The 14,597-nt window shown below is 36.5% G+C and overlaps 1 protein-coding gene across 16 annotated transcripts in view; it reads left to right on the top strand.

Annotated features, from left to right (window-relative positions):
- CADPS2 (calcium dependent secretion activator 2) overlaps positions 1–14,597 on the top strand; it is a 576,693-nt gene that overhangs the window by 419,091 nt on the left and 143,005 nt on the right. For 15 of the 16 annotated variants that reach the window (XM_025379676.1, XM_025379667.1, XM_025379666.1 and 12 more), the window contains one exon: positions 2,400–2,587. In XM_025379676.1, the coding sequence (XP_025235461.1) occupies positions 2,400–2,587 (188 nt within the window). Of the gene's footprint in view, positions 1–2,398; positions 2,588–14,597 lie in introns of all 16 variants that reach the window. The other variant, XM_025379679.1, reaches the window with a different exon arrangement.

Below are 14,597 nucleotides of genomic sequence, written 5' to 3'. Positions count from 1 at the left end.
GCACCCATCAACTCGTCATTTACATCAGGTATAACTCCCAATGCAATCCCTCCCCCCTCCCCCCTCCCCATGATAGGCCCCGGTGTGTGATGTTCCCCTTCCTGAGTCCAAGTGATCTCATTGTTCAGTTCCCACCTAGGAGTGAGAACATGCGGTGTTTGGTTTTCTGTTCTTGTGATAGTTTGCTAAGAATGATGGTTTCCAGCTGCATCCATGTCCCTACAAAGGACGCAAACTCATCCTTTTTTATGGCTGCATAGTATTCCATGGTGTATATGTGCCACAGTTTCTTAATCCAATCTGTCACTGATGGACATTTGGGTTGAAAATGCGTATTTCTATCACCACATTAATCTCTTGGACATTGAACATGGTACAGGTTGAATATCCCTTATCCAAAATGCTTGGGACCAGAGTGTTTCAAATATTGTATTTTCTTCAGATTTTGGAATATTTGCATTATATGTACAAGGTGCGCATCCTTAATTCAAAAATCCAAAATCAGTTTCCTTTGAGCATTGTTAAAAGAAAAACCTTAGCCTAATTAAGTTTAACAGAGTTTAATTGGGCAAAGAAGAATTCATGAATCAGGCAGCCTCCTCAGCCAGAGTAGGCTCAGAGACTCCGGCATAGCCATGTGGTGGAAAATGTTTTATAGACAGAAAAAGGAAAGTGATGTACAGAAAACAGAAGTAAGGTACAGAAACAGCTAGATTGGTTACAGCTCAGCATTTGCCTGATTTGAACACAGTTTGAACAGTTGGCCACCTTTGATGGGTCAAAACTCAGTGATTGGCACAATAGTAGACTACAGTGTACTTACAACTCCATTTGGTTTATAATTCACGATGTATAGAGAAACCTTTAGGCTGAACTTAAAATATGTAAGGAGGCAGCTTTAGGCTAAACTTGATTTAACAGGATCATGCAGATGCTCAAATATTTTGGATTTTGGAGCTTTCCAGATCTGGGACTTTTGGATTTGGGATGCTCAACCTGAAACTTCATGTAATAAAGTTACATTCGGTTTAAGATTTCAGACAAAATGCCACCCCTCATTGGAGATACTTCAGAGAGGAAGAAGTGAAATAACTTTTTGCCACACTGACACTAACAGTTCATTAATTCATTTATAGATGTTTATTAAGTATAATTTGAACCTGATCCAACTCAAACTTTACAATCATGTGGAGAGTAAAACATATCATCTCAAAATCCTAGTCAAGCTTTTCATGGACAAACACATAGAGTGAACATCAATAAGGGATAGTGCCCTCTTGGATTCCACTCAAACACATTATTCAATTATCAAAAGCTGTTTTGATTTTGTTGATGACCCCTAGTGTAATATGGAGTCTGAGGAGAATGCTACAAGGTCTTCCACTGCACCTAGAGGGGAGTGAGTGTGATTTGCTTAGAAAGTGTTTCGGAGGCAAATGACTGAATACAAATCATGACTCAACAACTGATTTGCAGTGTGGTCTTGGACAATTCACTTAACATCCCTGAGCTTTAGCTTATTTATCTGCAACCTGGAAACCATGTAACTACCACGCATGATGGTTCTTCTCTTACTCCTTTTCTTTTCTTCCTCCTTTCCTTTATTGCCTTCTCACCTTTTTCTCATTATTCTTTTCTTTCTCTTACATGATTACCCTGCCCCCTTTTAAAATTCTCTATACTCCCTTCTTTTCTTTTACTATCTTAATCTATATAAATCCATATAATTTGTCAAGATATTTTATAAGCCAGCTCCACCTGACGCTGCCTTCCAGGTTTAGCCACATAAACTGCCTGCTGTGTTCAGGTGGCATGCATGCACACACATACATTCTAACATCTCATTTCAGGAGGAACAGAAGCTGCTAATATAAAGCATTAACTCTGTTACATTGTTCATAGGAAGACAAACAGAATGAGAAAAATATCCCAGATATTTAAGTTCCCAAATAGTACATGTATACTGCTGCTAAACTTAATGACATTTTCTTTTGGTTCACTTTATAAAACTTTTCCTGAACAAGAAATTTCATCTATAATGTCGTCTTCCTTCTCTTTTTAATTGATTCGTAAAGAGACTGAATTTTTTGGAGTAACACTCTTTGTGTGTGATAATTTAGATCCTATGAATACATTTGACTAATTTTGAGTGACAGTGGAGAAGCACAAGTTACCCATGCCTTGCTGTGACAGTAAAGAGAGAATAGCATTAGGTTGCCAGTGTCCCAAATCAGTTTCAAAATTGATGATATTAGCTCTTCATGAAACATACCACTAATAAAATAAATGTCAAGGTACTTTCATGCAGCTTCTGCTTATAAGGCCTAAAAGTGCCTTCAGGAAAGCAAATAGTAGTATAGAAAGAAAAAACATATCTATGTATCTTTTTTATTTTGCAGGGATGGTTTAGCCCTGGCCAAGTCTTTGTGTTAGATGAGTACTGTGCCCGTTATGGTGTGAGAGGTTGTCACAGACATCTCTGCTACCTTACAGAACTGATGGAACATTCAGAAAATGGTGCTGTCATTGACCCTACCCTGCTCCATTACAGCTTTGCATTCTGTGCCTCTCATGTGCACGGCAACAGGTATTTTTACTTGCAAATACAAAGTGAAATGTATGGGGTTGACTATGGAAAAGAGAGAAAAATGTGCTTTGCCATTATTACCTAGTAACAGATTTTAAATAGCAAACACTTCTTACAAGGAAAAAAAAAAAAAAAAAAAAAAAACGACAGAGAAAAAAGTGTGCATCAATATGCTGTTGATTTAGGTGGGCTACACTTCATGTTTCTTTTTGCTGGTAAAGCCACTTGAAAGAGAGAGAGAAAATATATCTGTGAGATTAGAAACTGCCTTTTATTTCTTATATACCACGTAGTAGTAGGTCTGAACAGCCTTAAGTATCCCTATGATTCCTGTTGTAATGCATACATGTGTCTGGGTAGGATGTGTTCATAGGTCTGTGTGTAACTAATGATCATTGCTTTTCCTCTGTGGAATAAATTTTCACTGATAAAACAAGATAAATAATGGGGTTTATGTAGAGTCTCTTCTCAGCCCCTTCCCTAATCCACACTTTAGAAACAAGTACTCTTGTTTTACCAAGATGCCAAAAAAATGCCTAATGTTGGCCTCCACAGCTATCTATCTCTGGGCTTAAAAATCTGTCCATATCATTCCACGTGGTGGCTTACGCCTGTAATCTTAGCACTGTGAGATGCCAGGGAGGGTGGATCACCTGAGGCCAGGAGTTCGAGACCAGCCTGGCCAACTGAGTGAAACCCCATCTCTATTAAAAAAAACAAACAAACAAAAATTAGCTGGGCTTGGTGGTGCATGTCTGTAATCCCAGCTACTCAGGAGGTTGAGGTATGAGAATCGCTTGAACCCGGGAGGCAGAGGTTGCAGTGAGCCAAGATCGTGCCACTGCACTCCAGCCTAGGTAACAGAACAGGCTCTGTCTTTAAAAATAAAAATAAAAATAAAAATAAAAAATAAATAAAAATCTGTCAATATCACTCCCCTTCTCTTAATCTTGCTCAGTACATATTTGATGAATGAATGAATACTTTCATTATTTGTGTTAATATCTCTTCTATTAATGGCCTAGTAACTTTTTATTCATCTTTTTCTTTTCCCTCCTATCCCCAATTTGTGAACATCAATATTCTCTTACCATAGTGCCCCGTAACATTCTCTTTTTTACATTTCCATTGTTTATCCTAATTCTGGCCTTCATTTTTTTCTTGCCTATGTATCTGAATTTACCTCTTTATTACCTTTTTCTTTCTACAGTGTTCTACCAATCAGTCAAAAAAATTACAGAATAACTTTTACCACACTCTTTTTCAAAAAGCTTAAGTGATTTTTGATTATTAAATTAAAAATAGATTCCAAGTGATAGCATCATTTTCCCATTACCATCCTGTTCTATCTACCCATTCTTATCTCCACAAGATTTTACCCCAGAAAACCTGTTTATTCTCCATGTTTTTCTTTTTTCCAGTTTTAAAAAGTCAGACATCACAAAACTCATCTGAGAAGATTTCAGTTAACTCATTCAGACACAAGAACTTTTTATCCGTACTTATCTCGTTACCTTTGTCATATATACTTACGTGCTACATGTGTGTACATGCACACACACACACAGACACACACACTTGCTTCTGTTCCACTAGATCATATTTTAAAGGCAAAAATCAGTTCTCATTCATCTATTATCCTCCACGTACCTAAAACAATGTGTTGCATTTTGTAAGTACACAATATATATCTGTTGAAGTCCTTTGAAGTCCCCAGTGCTGCCATTTCTCAGCTTACAATAAAATAAGATTGATCCTTGTCTCACAGTCTACTCAGGTTTTCACTTTATTTTGGAGCCCAGCCTTGATTTAGAATTAGGAGGATGTTGCTGATTTTAGTAGTTTTTTTTTCCCACTATCTCACACTCAACCCTCTGCACTTAGAAAATATGGGGGTACAGGTGTCAGTCAGGGTGGCTAACTTGATAGGAGCTGTTTTACTAAAACTGTCTCTTGTCTCGTGACTCTGTCTCAATTCCTTCTGACTAAGGGATATCTGACAAAGGTAATGAGATAAGTACAGATAAAAAGTTCTTAGTGTCTGAATGAGTTAATTCCAGCACTAGGCAGACCTCTGAAATGCAAGAGGATGAGAAGGTTTCAGTGAAACAGACAAACCCAAAGCAAATTGTATAATCAGAATATTTTATTCATCCACACAGAAAGGTAAAATTAAATTGGGAACATAAAGTGGGAAATTCAGCTAATGTGCCCCCAAAATATATGTGTTGGAGACACATTGTAATGGAAAGTTACTGAGGCAACAAGGAGCTACTGCTGCTGCCTGGGAGGCAGCCTGATTTGACTCTACTGGTTGCCATAGTTACTTTTATTCTGTAAAACTATTGTTTTCTTTATAATGATACTCTGTAATGTGTAATTCAAAGTATGTTTATATGTTCATGCATATATTATCTTTAATATTGCACATGAAATCCACTTTCCCAAAGATTAAACTATGTACACATTCAGGTATCTCTGGTGGTGTTTTAGAATCGAAATTTGAATCAGTCTCTGATTCAGCATTGAGGTGTCATATAGCTTAAGAAGAAGAAGAAAGGAAGAAGTATAGGGTTGAGGGAAATTTGAACCTCGATTTAGGATAGAAATTATCCAAGATAAGCTGAAATTATGGTTTCCTGTGACGTTTACAGTCCAACAGATGTCATTCAGAAATACTATGCTGCCACAGTGAAAGACCAGAAAGAGGCAAAAGATCTTCACTTGAATCCCGGCTCTGAAATTTGCAAACTGACCCATGTTCAACAAATCACTTAACCTTTCTGAAACTCAGAGTTATCATACATAAAAGGGGCAAATACTAATGTGAAAGTACTACATAATTATAAAATACTATCAGTATTAATTACTCTTACTATTCTAATATATTTTCCTTTGCCATTTAACCCAAGAGGATATAAATTGTGAGATGAAAAAAAATGTAAAAACTATGTAGTTAGGATTGTACCTCATTCTAAATAGAAATATTTCAATGTGTATATAATTATACTTCTAATTTCTTTGTTAATACAATATTCAGGTTTTGGCAACCTCCCCTTGTGAGAATGTGCTTCTCTTATCCATGTCTGTAGCATCTGATATTTATACAGACTTTTGTTTAAAAATACTGTCAATGTCAAGTCTGACTTTTCTACAGTGTTTGCCATAGTCTTATTTTATGATCATTTTTACATCTGTCAAGACACATATTCAGAGTCATTTTGCTCATTACCTGAACTACCTCTGTCATAAATTCAAAAGGAGAAAAGATTTCCTTTTGTTATTGACTGAAGTGAAGGACAACAGTGCTGTCTGGATTTGAAATTTTTCAGGGAGCACATCCTATTGCACAGTGTTGAGCTCTCTAGGTGTGTTCTTTCTGTACAGATACATCTCTGAATAGCACTCTGAGTGTTTCAGAAATAAAAGAATAGAGTTAAACAGAAAAGGTCTGGCTGGTACTAAGACTGAGGAAGAGAGAGAAAAAGAAAGGAAGAAAGAAAAAGTGAGTCAAGGACAGAAACAGACCCACTCATGCAGGATGATAGCCACACACATCTCTGAATAACACAACCACTCATTCAGCCACAGTGCCGCTGAGGACTGACAGGAAGGAGAAAAGAGGCTTTCAGAGACAATGCATCACAGGGCAAAGTTCTAGGTTGATATGTGTGGTTATACATCTTGGTTTTGTAAGTCAGGCTGAGGGTGGAGAAACTGAAGCAGCAACACAAAATGGCTTTTATGTCCCAATTTAATGTAAGGCATACAGTGTATTCACTGACTCCTCTACAGTTTTGTAGGGCTGTCTTAGAGCTGCTGCATGCCTGACAAAGGACAGCTCAGATGTGCTTGCTTTCAAGTACAGGACACAAGAGTACAACATGACTGTAGTTTTATATATAAAATAATCTCAATTTTCTGTGGATTCCAGATTATATCACAAAGTTGTAAGTAACCTTAATGGGCATCAGTCAAATCATCATATCATAATACCTCTGTCTTCACAGATGCTAACCTTTCCCCTTGACTGTCACTTCAGAAATTATGCCTCAAACTTCCCATCTATAATTTTAGAGACAGTGATTCATTTTTTGAGAAAAAACATAGATAATTGCATCAAATAGGATCATAAAAAGTGTTCACTTAATTCAAGTCTTGGATATGTGACTATATAGAAATTAAGTATACATGACACACACGTTGTAAACGGAGAGACTTACTTTTGGGGCAGGTGAGCAACCAGATGAAAGGTCATAAGCAAGGTTATCCTTAGGTAATGTACCTGATCTGACAGGTTTTATGCCATGTGCTAAATGTGCAAAGGGAGAAGGGACGGGTTTGGGGGAGTATATTTCAAATATTACTAGAGGTATTTTTATTTTATCAAAAACTATGGAACAACCCTAAATCTACCTAAAGCAGACTTTCCTAGCAATATCGATACTCACCCAACCTCAAGTTCAGTACTGAAGCAAGATAATTGTGCCTTTCAAAACAAAACAAAACAAAACAGACAAAACCAGAGAAAAAGAAAAGGGGAAGGGAAAGACGCGGTGTGTTGGAAATAATCTCTGAGTTAGGAATGAGAACATCTGTGTTCCCGTTCTGGCTCTTCTACTGATGAACTACTTAACTTTGAGCAATTGGTTTTAATCTGTCTGAGCCTCAGTTTCTCCCTATGTACCCTGTGAATAATAAAATCAATGCTACCTACTCAGTATGGTTCCTAAATAGGTCAAATAAATTTCTGTAAGTACTTTGTAAATGATGAAATATTGCTTAAATAGCATGTAGTAATTTTTTTAATGCAGTGTATTAGTTAAATGAGCTTTTGGGGATTGTTCTGTGAAGCACTGCAGTGCTCAGGTGAATTTTGTTATGACAACATACCACAAACAGGTTTCAATCAGAAGGGTGAGAATGGAAGAGCCCTGAGTCAGTACCTCACCTCATCTACTATCCGTGGTCATGGGGAAAAGCCATGCTGAAGTTCTGGGGCCTCCCTGCCTACCTCCCCCATGCTGCTGAAAAAGATTGTGGGCCCCAGAGTGGAGTGGCAAAGAGAGTGAAAAGCAGGAGCCCAGAACCTCGTCATCTGGGATAAGTATGTAGACAGACCGCAATTTGGAAAATAGTTGCTAAGGTCACCTAATTAATTTCCTCTGATTTCCTTCCACACTTTCCATTCAATCTCTGCAACTCCTCGATCTTTCTGAGATATTAAATAAAACAGCCTACTGGAGGTCTGAGGAAGAGACAAGACAAAGGAAATTTTTTAGTATATGTTAGACTATATCAGGTTAAGCATGAACAGAAACAAGGGCTACACCTTAACATAGCTTTTCTGAAACTTCATACCTTTAGAGCCTTCTTCTTGTCAATAGTTAGGTGTGGGACAAGGTTTTTGGGTCTTGAGTTGGATCTTCTTATCATTTTTAACAGAGTAAGTTTTTCAAAAACAGTATGTAATGCTGTATGTAGAAACAAACAAAGAACGCTCTATATGTACATGGGTGCCATTTACCGCTACTATTGCCATTCCAGTTTGATATTTGTAGATCTATGTTTATGTACAAAATTGGCTTGTTATTTTACTTTCTCATACTGGTTTTATCAGAATTGGGTATCTAGGTTATTGTAGCCACATAAAATGAACTGGGGAGCTTTCCCACTTGCTCTGTATAAGACTTGAATGGCTTTTTGTAGTTTACCAATAACTCATCCTTTATTTATTTATTGTTTTTTATAAATCACTAAATCAGAGTCTGTTTTATTTTGAATGAATGTAGACTGAAGTTTATCTTTATAATAATAAAGGAAAACAAGAATATAAGGGTATTAACACATGCTACCTCATAATTAAGGCCAACGTCAATCTGTTTAAGAAAATAAACTATCCAAATATTCTGTAAGACTCACTAAAATCTATTAACATAATTAAAACATGAAATGAGCTTTAAGCAATATAATCTACTTATACTACTGCCTTAAAAAGTTAATTCCAAAACAACGTTGATCAAAACTTGAAATTGAAACTTCTAGGTAGCACTTTTAAGTATCTGAACTCATCTTACTTGAAAATACATGATAATGTATGCATACTACACCCAGATGACTCCTTCCCAGTCATCCTAATTAATAAAGTCTTACCATATGAGTATTCTCTTTGTTAAAGCCGTAAGTACCTTTGGCATTTAGGTATGCAATAATACTTGGAACACTGCCCGGGATGAAAACAAAAAAATATGTAAGGCACATGTTAAGCATTTTATGAAGACCACTTAATTTCACTAAAGAGAGACAGGAAGAATTGGACTGATTTTCCACATAAACTCCCTGGGTGGTTTGCTGAACATCTTGATAGTAAGCAAGTTTGTGGAAGATCCTTTACAGCCTATTCACTCATTGTTAACATGGTATACTCTTTATAAATATTAATGTTCACAGGTAACAAAGAATCCATCTATATCAAAAACATTGCTACCTAAATTTTGAGAAGATTGAACTAATTATACAATGAAACATTTCCTCAATTAAAACTCTTTAAAATTTAAATGATGTTTTTAAATTTTAAATTAATTTTTATTATTATTATACTTTAAGTTCTAGGGTACATGTGCACAACGTGCAGGTTTGTTACATATGTATACATGTGCCATGTTGGTGTGCTGTACCCATTAACTCATCATTTACATTAGGTATATCTCCTAATGCTATCCCTCCCGCCTGTCCCCTCCCCACAATAGGCCCCGGTGTGTGATGTTCCCCTTCCTGTGTCCAAGTGATCTCATTCAATAACTCATCTTTTAAACCAGTGGTCCCCAACCTTTTTGGCACCAGTGACCGGTTTCATAGAAGACAATTTTTCCACGGAGTGGGTAGAGCAGTAGGGTGGGGGATGGTTTGGGGATGAAACTGTTCACCTCAGATCATCAGGCATTACTTAGATTCTCATAAGGAGCACATAACTTGTCTGCACGGTTCACAATAGGGTTCAGGTTCCTATGAGAATATAATGCCGACCCTGATCTGACAGGAGGTGGAAGTCAGGCAGTACTCGCTTGCCTGCCGCTCACCTCCTGCTGTGTGGCCCAGTTCCAAACAGGCCATGTACTGGTACCAGTCCACAGCCTGGGTGTTGGGGACCCCTGTTTTAAACCATCTGGGCTTGGAGATTTATTTGTGGAAAGATTTTTAACTGTTGTAGTTTATGTTGTAGCTACAGAAATTCTCAGGTTTTCTATTTATTCTTGAGTCAGTTTGGGCAAGTTATGATTTTCTGGGAAATGGTGGATTTCATTAAAGTTATTAAAAGTATTGATATTAAGTTATTCAAGTTGTTTTCTTTGTATTTTTTGCTCGGTCTATAATTCTTCCCTTCCTCAGTCTAATATTGTTCATTTTTACCTTCTCTCTCTTGCTCGGTCTATAATTCTTCCCTTCCTCAGTCTAATATTGTTCATTTTTACCTTCTCTCTCTTTTCTTATCTTAATCCATCAAGTGTATTGATCTTTTCAAAGGAGCAACTTTTGGCTTTGTTGAACTCTATTCTTTTTTAGGTATACTTTTTATTTTACAATAATTTTATATTACAGATAAGTTACTAAGAGAGTGCATATTTCCGTTTCCCTTAACATTGGCACACTAGTATTAACTGAATACCAGTCCTTATTCAGATTTCACCATATTTTAAATTAATGTCCTTTTTTCTGCTCCAAGATTCAATTCAGGATACCAAGTTGCACTTAATTGTCATGACTGTAACAGTTTCTTAGGGGTTTTTTGTTTGTTTTTCATGACCTTGACAGTTTTGAGGAGTACTAGTCAAGTGTTTTATCAAATGTCTCTCAATTTGGATTTGTCTAACATTTTCATGATTAGCCTGAGATTATGAGTTTTTATAAAGAGATGAAATACCCTTCTCATCACATTCTATCAGGGAGTACATAATGTCCACATGACATCTTGGTAGTATTTGTCACATTTCTCTATTGTAAAGATGTCATTTTTATTTTTTTCATACTCTATTTTGAAGAAAATAGCTAAGTTCAATACACACTGAAGAGGAGACAGGAAATAAACCCCACCTCCTAGAAGGAGAACTATGGGCATACATTATTCAGAATTCTTCTGTAAGGAATATATGTCTCTTCTTTCCAATTTATTTATTTATTTAACCATTTGTTTATATCTTATAGATTCATGTGCAGTTGCTTTATACCTTGGGTTCAATCTAATATATCTAAATTACTTTGTTGCTCAGATTATTCCTGCTGTAGCCATTGAAAGCTCTTTTATGCTGGCTCCCTTTGATATGCCCCACTCATTTAGTCTTTGAGCACTTTCTTAGTTTCTGGTAATCTGACATGCTGCAAGCTCATCTTTTATTTTCCCTACTCTAGCCCAAGAATTAATCAGTTCTCCAGGGAGCTCTGGTTTTGTTATTGTTGTTGTTTGTTTGTTTGTTTCTTTTTTAGAGAATGGTATTCAGAAACCAAGATCTAGGTGACATGTGAAAAAATCATGGCTTCCAGGCCCTCTCAGTTGGACAGGGCTAGGTGATATACGATGTATAATAATCCATGAGTTCATACTGACATCTCCAACTGAAATCTAGGACATCAACATTCATTTCAGCATGCTTTTCTTCCTTATCTTTAACTCATCTTTTCAACAGTGAGAAATCTTACTTCCACCATCCATTTACAAAATTGTTCAACCCCGATCTTCATGCAAAGCAGTTTTGGAATTCGCCAACTAGGCTATAGTACTTGTCTACAAAACCTTTCAGTTTCCAGTCAAAACACTGTTTTCCATAGATCAATAGGAAAGCAGCTTTGTCTCTCACCCTCTTTAGGTTATGCCATCTTTCCTAACTTCTTATGCTAGATGTGTAACTCACTACTTGTCAGCTTTTCTTCTTTTCTAAGAGTTTAGGGCTGTAACTTCCCCCACTAAATTCTGTTTTTACTACATATAGAAATGTCCTATGTACTATTTAATTAAAATTCATTCTAAGTAATTTTAACTTTTCATAATTTTTTGACACAAAATTACTTATAAGTATGTTTTGAAATATCTCGGGAGGCTGAGGCAGGAGAATGGCGTGAACCCAGGAGGCAGAGCTTGTGGTAAGCCGAGATCACGGCCACTACACTTCAGCCTGGGTAACAGAGCAAGACTCTGTCTCAAAATAAAAAATAAAAAAAATCTAAGAATATGAAACTTTTTTGGTTATTTTCTTGAGAACTGATTTCTTACCTAATTCCTTTGTGATCAGAGAATGTGATCTGTATGATACCAATTCTTTATAACGTGTTGAGATTTCCTTTGTGGCCAAATATGTGTCAAATATTATAAATGTTTTCTGTCACATTAAAAAAATATATGTATTCTTTAGGCAGTGCAAACAGGATTTGTGTGGTTAAGATCTTCTAAAGTCTTGCTAATTGTTGCCTGTTTGATCTGTGGGGTTATGACCAAGTTGAGTGGTGATCTACAACTGTCGTAGTGGTTTTTGCTTTCTATTTCTGTAAATTTTTACTTTGTATATTTTGAAGCTGGTTTTTGAGGGGTTGCTTTCTGTTAGGACAAGATCTCATTCTGTCACCCAGGTTGGTCTCAGATTCCTGGGCTCAAGTGATCTTCTTCCTTAGTCTCCCAAATTGCTGGGATTACAGGTATGAGCCACTGTGTCTGGTCCAAGGCTGTTCTGTATTCAAGCTTAAGATTGTTAGATATTCCTGGTAGAGGGACATTATTATCATCATTTGGTGATGGTCATCATAACTAATAATGATTTTTGCGTGATATGTAGGTGATTATTAATGTAGCTTTCTTTTGATGAATGTCTGATGTATGTTTGTTCACATGGTTAGCCTTTCTGTATTCTTGAATTTTAGTGTTTTTTGATTTTTTGTTTTTTTTGTTGTTGTTTTTTTTTGTCTTTTTGTTTTGTTTTGTTTTTTGGAGACAGAGTTTCGCTCTTGTTGCCCAGGCTGGAGTGCAATGGTGCGATCTCGGCTCACAGCAACCTCCGCCTCCCAGGTTCAAGCCTTTATACTGCCTCATCCTCTGGAGTAGCTGGGATTACAGGCATGTGCCACCACACCCGGCTAATTTTGTATTTTTAGTAGAGACGGGGTTTCTCCATATTGGTCAGGCTGTCTCGAACTCCGGACCTCAGATTCGCCCGCCTTGGCCTCTCAAAGTACTGGGATTACAGACGTGAGCCACCGTGCCCGGCCGTATTTTAGTGTGTTATAAATAGTAACCTAGATTTTGATTTAGTTTTTCAATATGACTTTTTCTGTCTTTTAATTAGTTTGTTCCACTTATATTTATCATGTAATTGATAAAAGTAAATCACATATTAATAAAAGTAAATCAATTTCTACCATTTTATTTTAGGCTTTCTTTTTTGGCTCATGTTCTATAAACTTTTTGTTTCCTTTTTATTGGTATACTTTTTGTTTAATTGAAGTTATTTTCTTGAATTCTATTTTTTTTTCTCTTAACAGTTAATATTTTCCAACAATTGCATTTGAGATTTACCAGGCATGTTGCTGAAATTTTAAAGTCTTATGCTAATCAGCAAATTTATCCTCCTGGGTAGTTCAGAGTTCTTAGAATATTACCCTCCAGTCACTCCCTTTCTGGCTTACATGCTTAAATTGTGTGGTATTTTAGTTATATCCTTTTTTCCCAAAACTTATGAATTAAATATTATTTTGTATTCAGTACTTCCTTAGATTTAGAAACAATTTTCCTTTTTTCTGAAGAATGTTCTTTGGACTTTCCTATAAATGGTCTCCGATACACTGTGAATTGTTATCGGGAATTTCTTTTATTTCATCCTAATTTTTCAAAGAAAGTTTTGCTAGTTATACAGCGCTAGGTTGATAGTTATTTTCTCTTAGAACTTTGAAGATATTCATTTTCTTCTGATTTTCTTTGTTGTCATTACGAAGGCTCTTGGCAGGCCGGGTGCGGTGGCTCACACCTGTAATCCTAGCACTTTGGGCGGCCGAGGTGGGCGGATCACCAGGTCAGGAGTTTAAGACCAGCCTGGCCAATATGGTGAAACCCCATCTCTACTAAAAAATACAAAACTTATTCAGGCATGGTGCTGTGCACCTGTAGTCCCAGCTACTCAGGAGGCTGAGGCAGGAGAATCGCTGGATCCTGGGAGGCGGAGGTTACAGTGAGCCGAGATGGCACCACTACACTCCAGCCTGGTGACAGAGCGAGACTCCATCTTAAAAAAACAAAACAAAACGACAACAAAAAAGGCTCTTGGCAGTACAAATGCTAGTCTTTTAAGGATGATTCCTCTTTTTCCTCTGGATGATTTTTTTTAAAAAGATTGTTTTGTTCTTTTATAAGTACAGTATAAGGTTTCTTTGTACAGATTTATTTTAATTTATTGTGATTGGGACATATATGAATTTCTGATCTACCTGCCATGATATCATGTAAGTGTGCATTTCTTTTTATTTACCCTGATTGGAATATAAAGATTTATATTTGTCATCAGTTCTGGAATAGCATTATCTCTTTAAATATCGTCTCTTCTACAATCTTTTTCTTCTCATTTGAAACTCCATTTACCCATGTACTAGGCAGTTTATCTTCTATCTCTTTTAATGTCTCTAACATGTATTCTATCTATGTATTTTTCCAGCTACATCCTGTGTAATGTTTTTAATTCTGTATTCTAGTTGAGTTGGAGAATATTGTGAAGGGCTCTACAGTAAACATGGCAACTATTTTGGGCTTTGTACCTATACAAAATCTTGTAACTATTTTTGACCATATAGTCTCTGTTATAACTATACAACTCTGCCATTGCTGTGCAGAAGCAGTCATGGACAATATATAAATGAATGAGTGTGGCTTGTCCCAACAAAATTATATTGACAAAAGCAGGTGATGGGCCACAGTTTGCCAACCTTTACTTCAGTTCTCTCTTCAGCTGTGACATCTACTGTTTCACCCGCTTATTGA

Source organism: Theropithecus gelada, chromosome 3, assembly GCF_003255815.1.
Source record: "Theropithecus gelada isolate Dixy chromosome 3, Tgel_1.0, whole genome shotgun sequence".
Lineage (NCBI taxonomy): Eukaryota > Metazoa > Chordata > Mammalia > Primates > Cercopithecidae > Theropithecus > Theropithecus gelada.
Note: the sequence above shows the minus strand (reverse complement) of the source record. Positions and strands in the feature narration are given on the sequence as shown.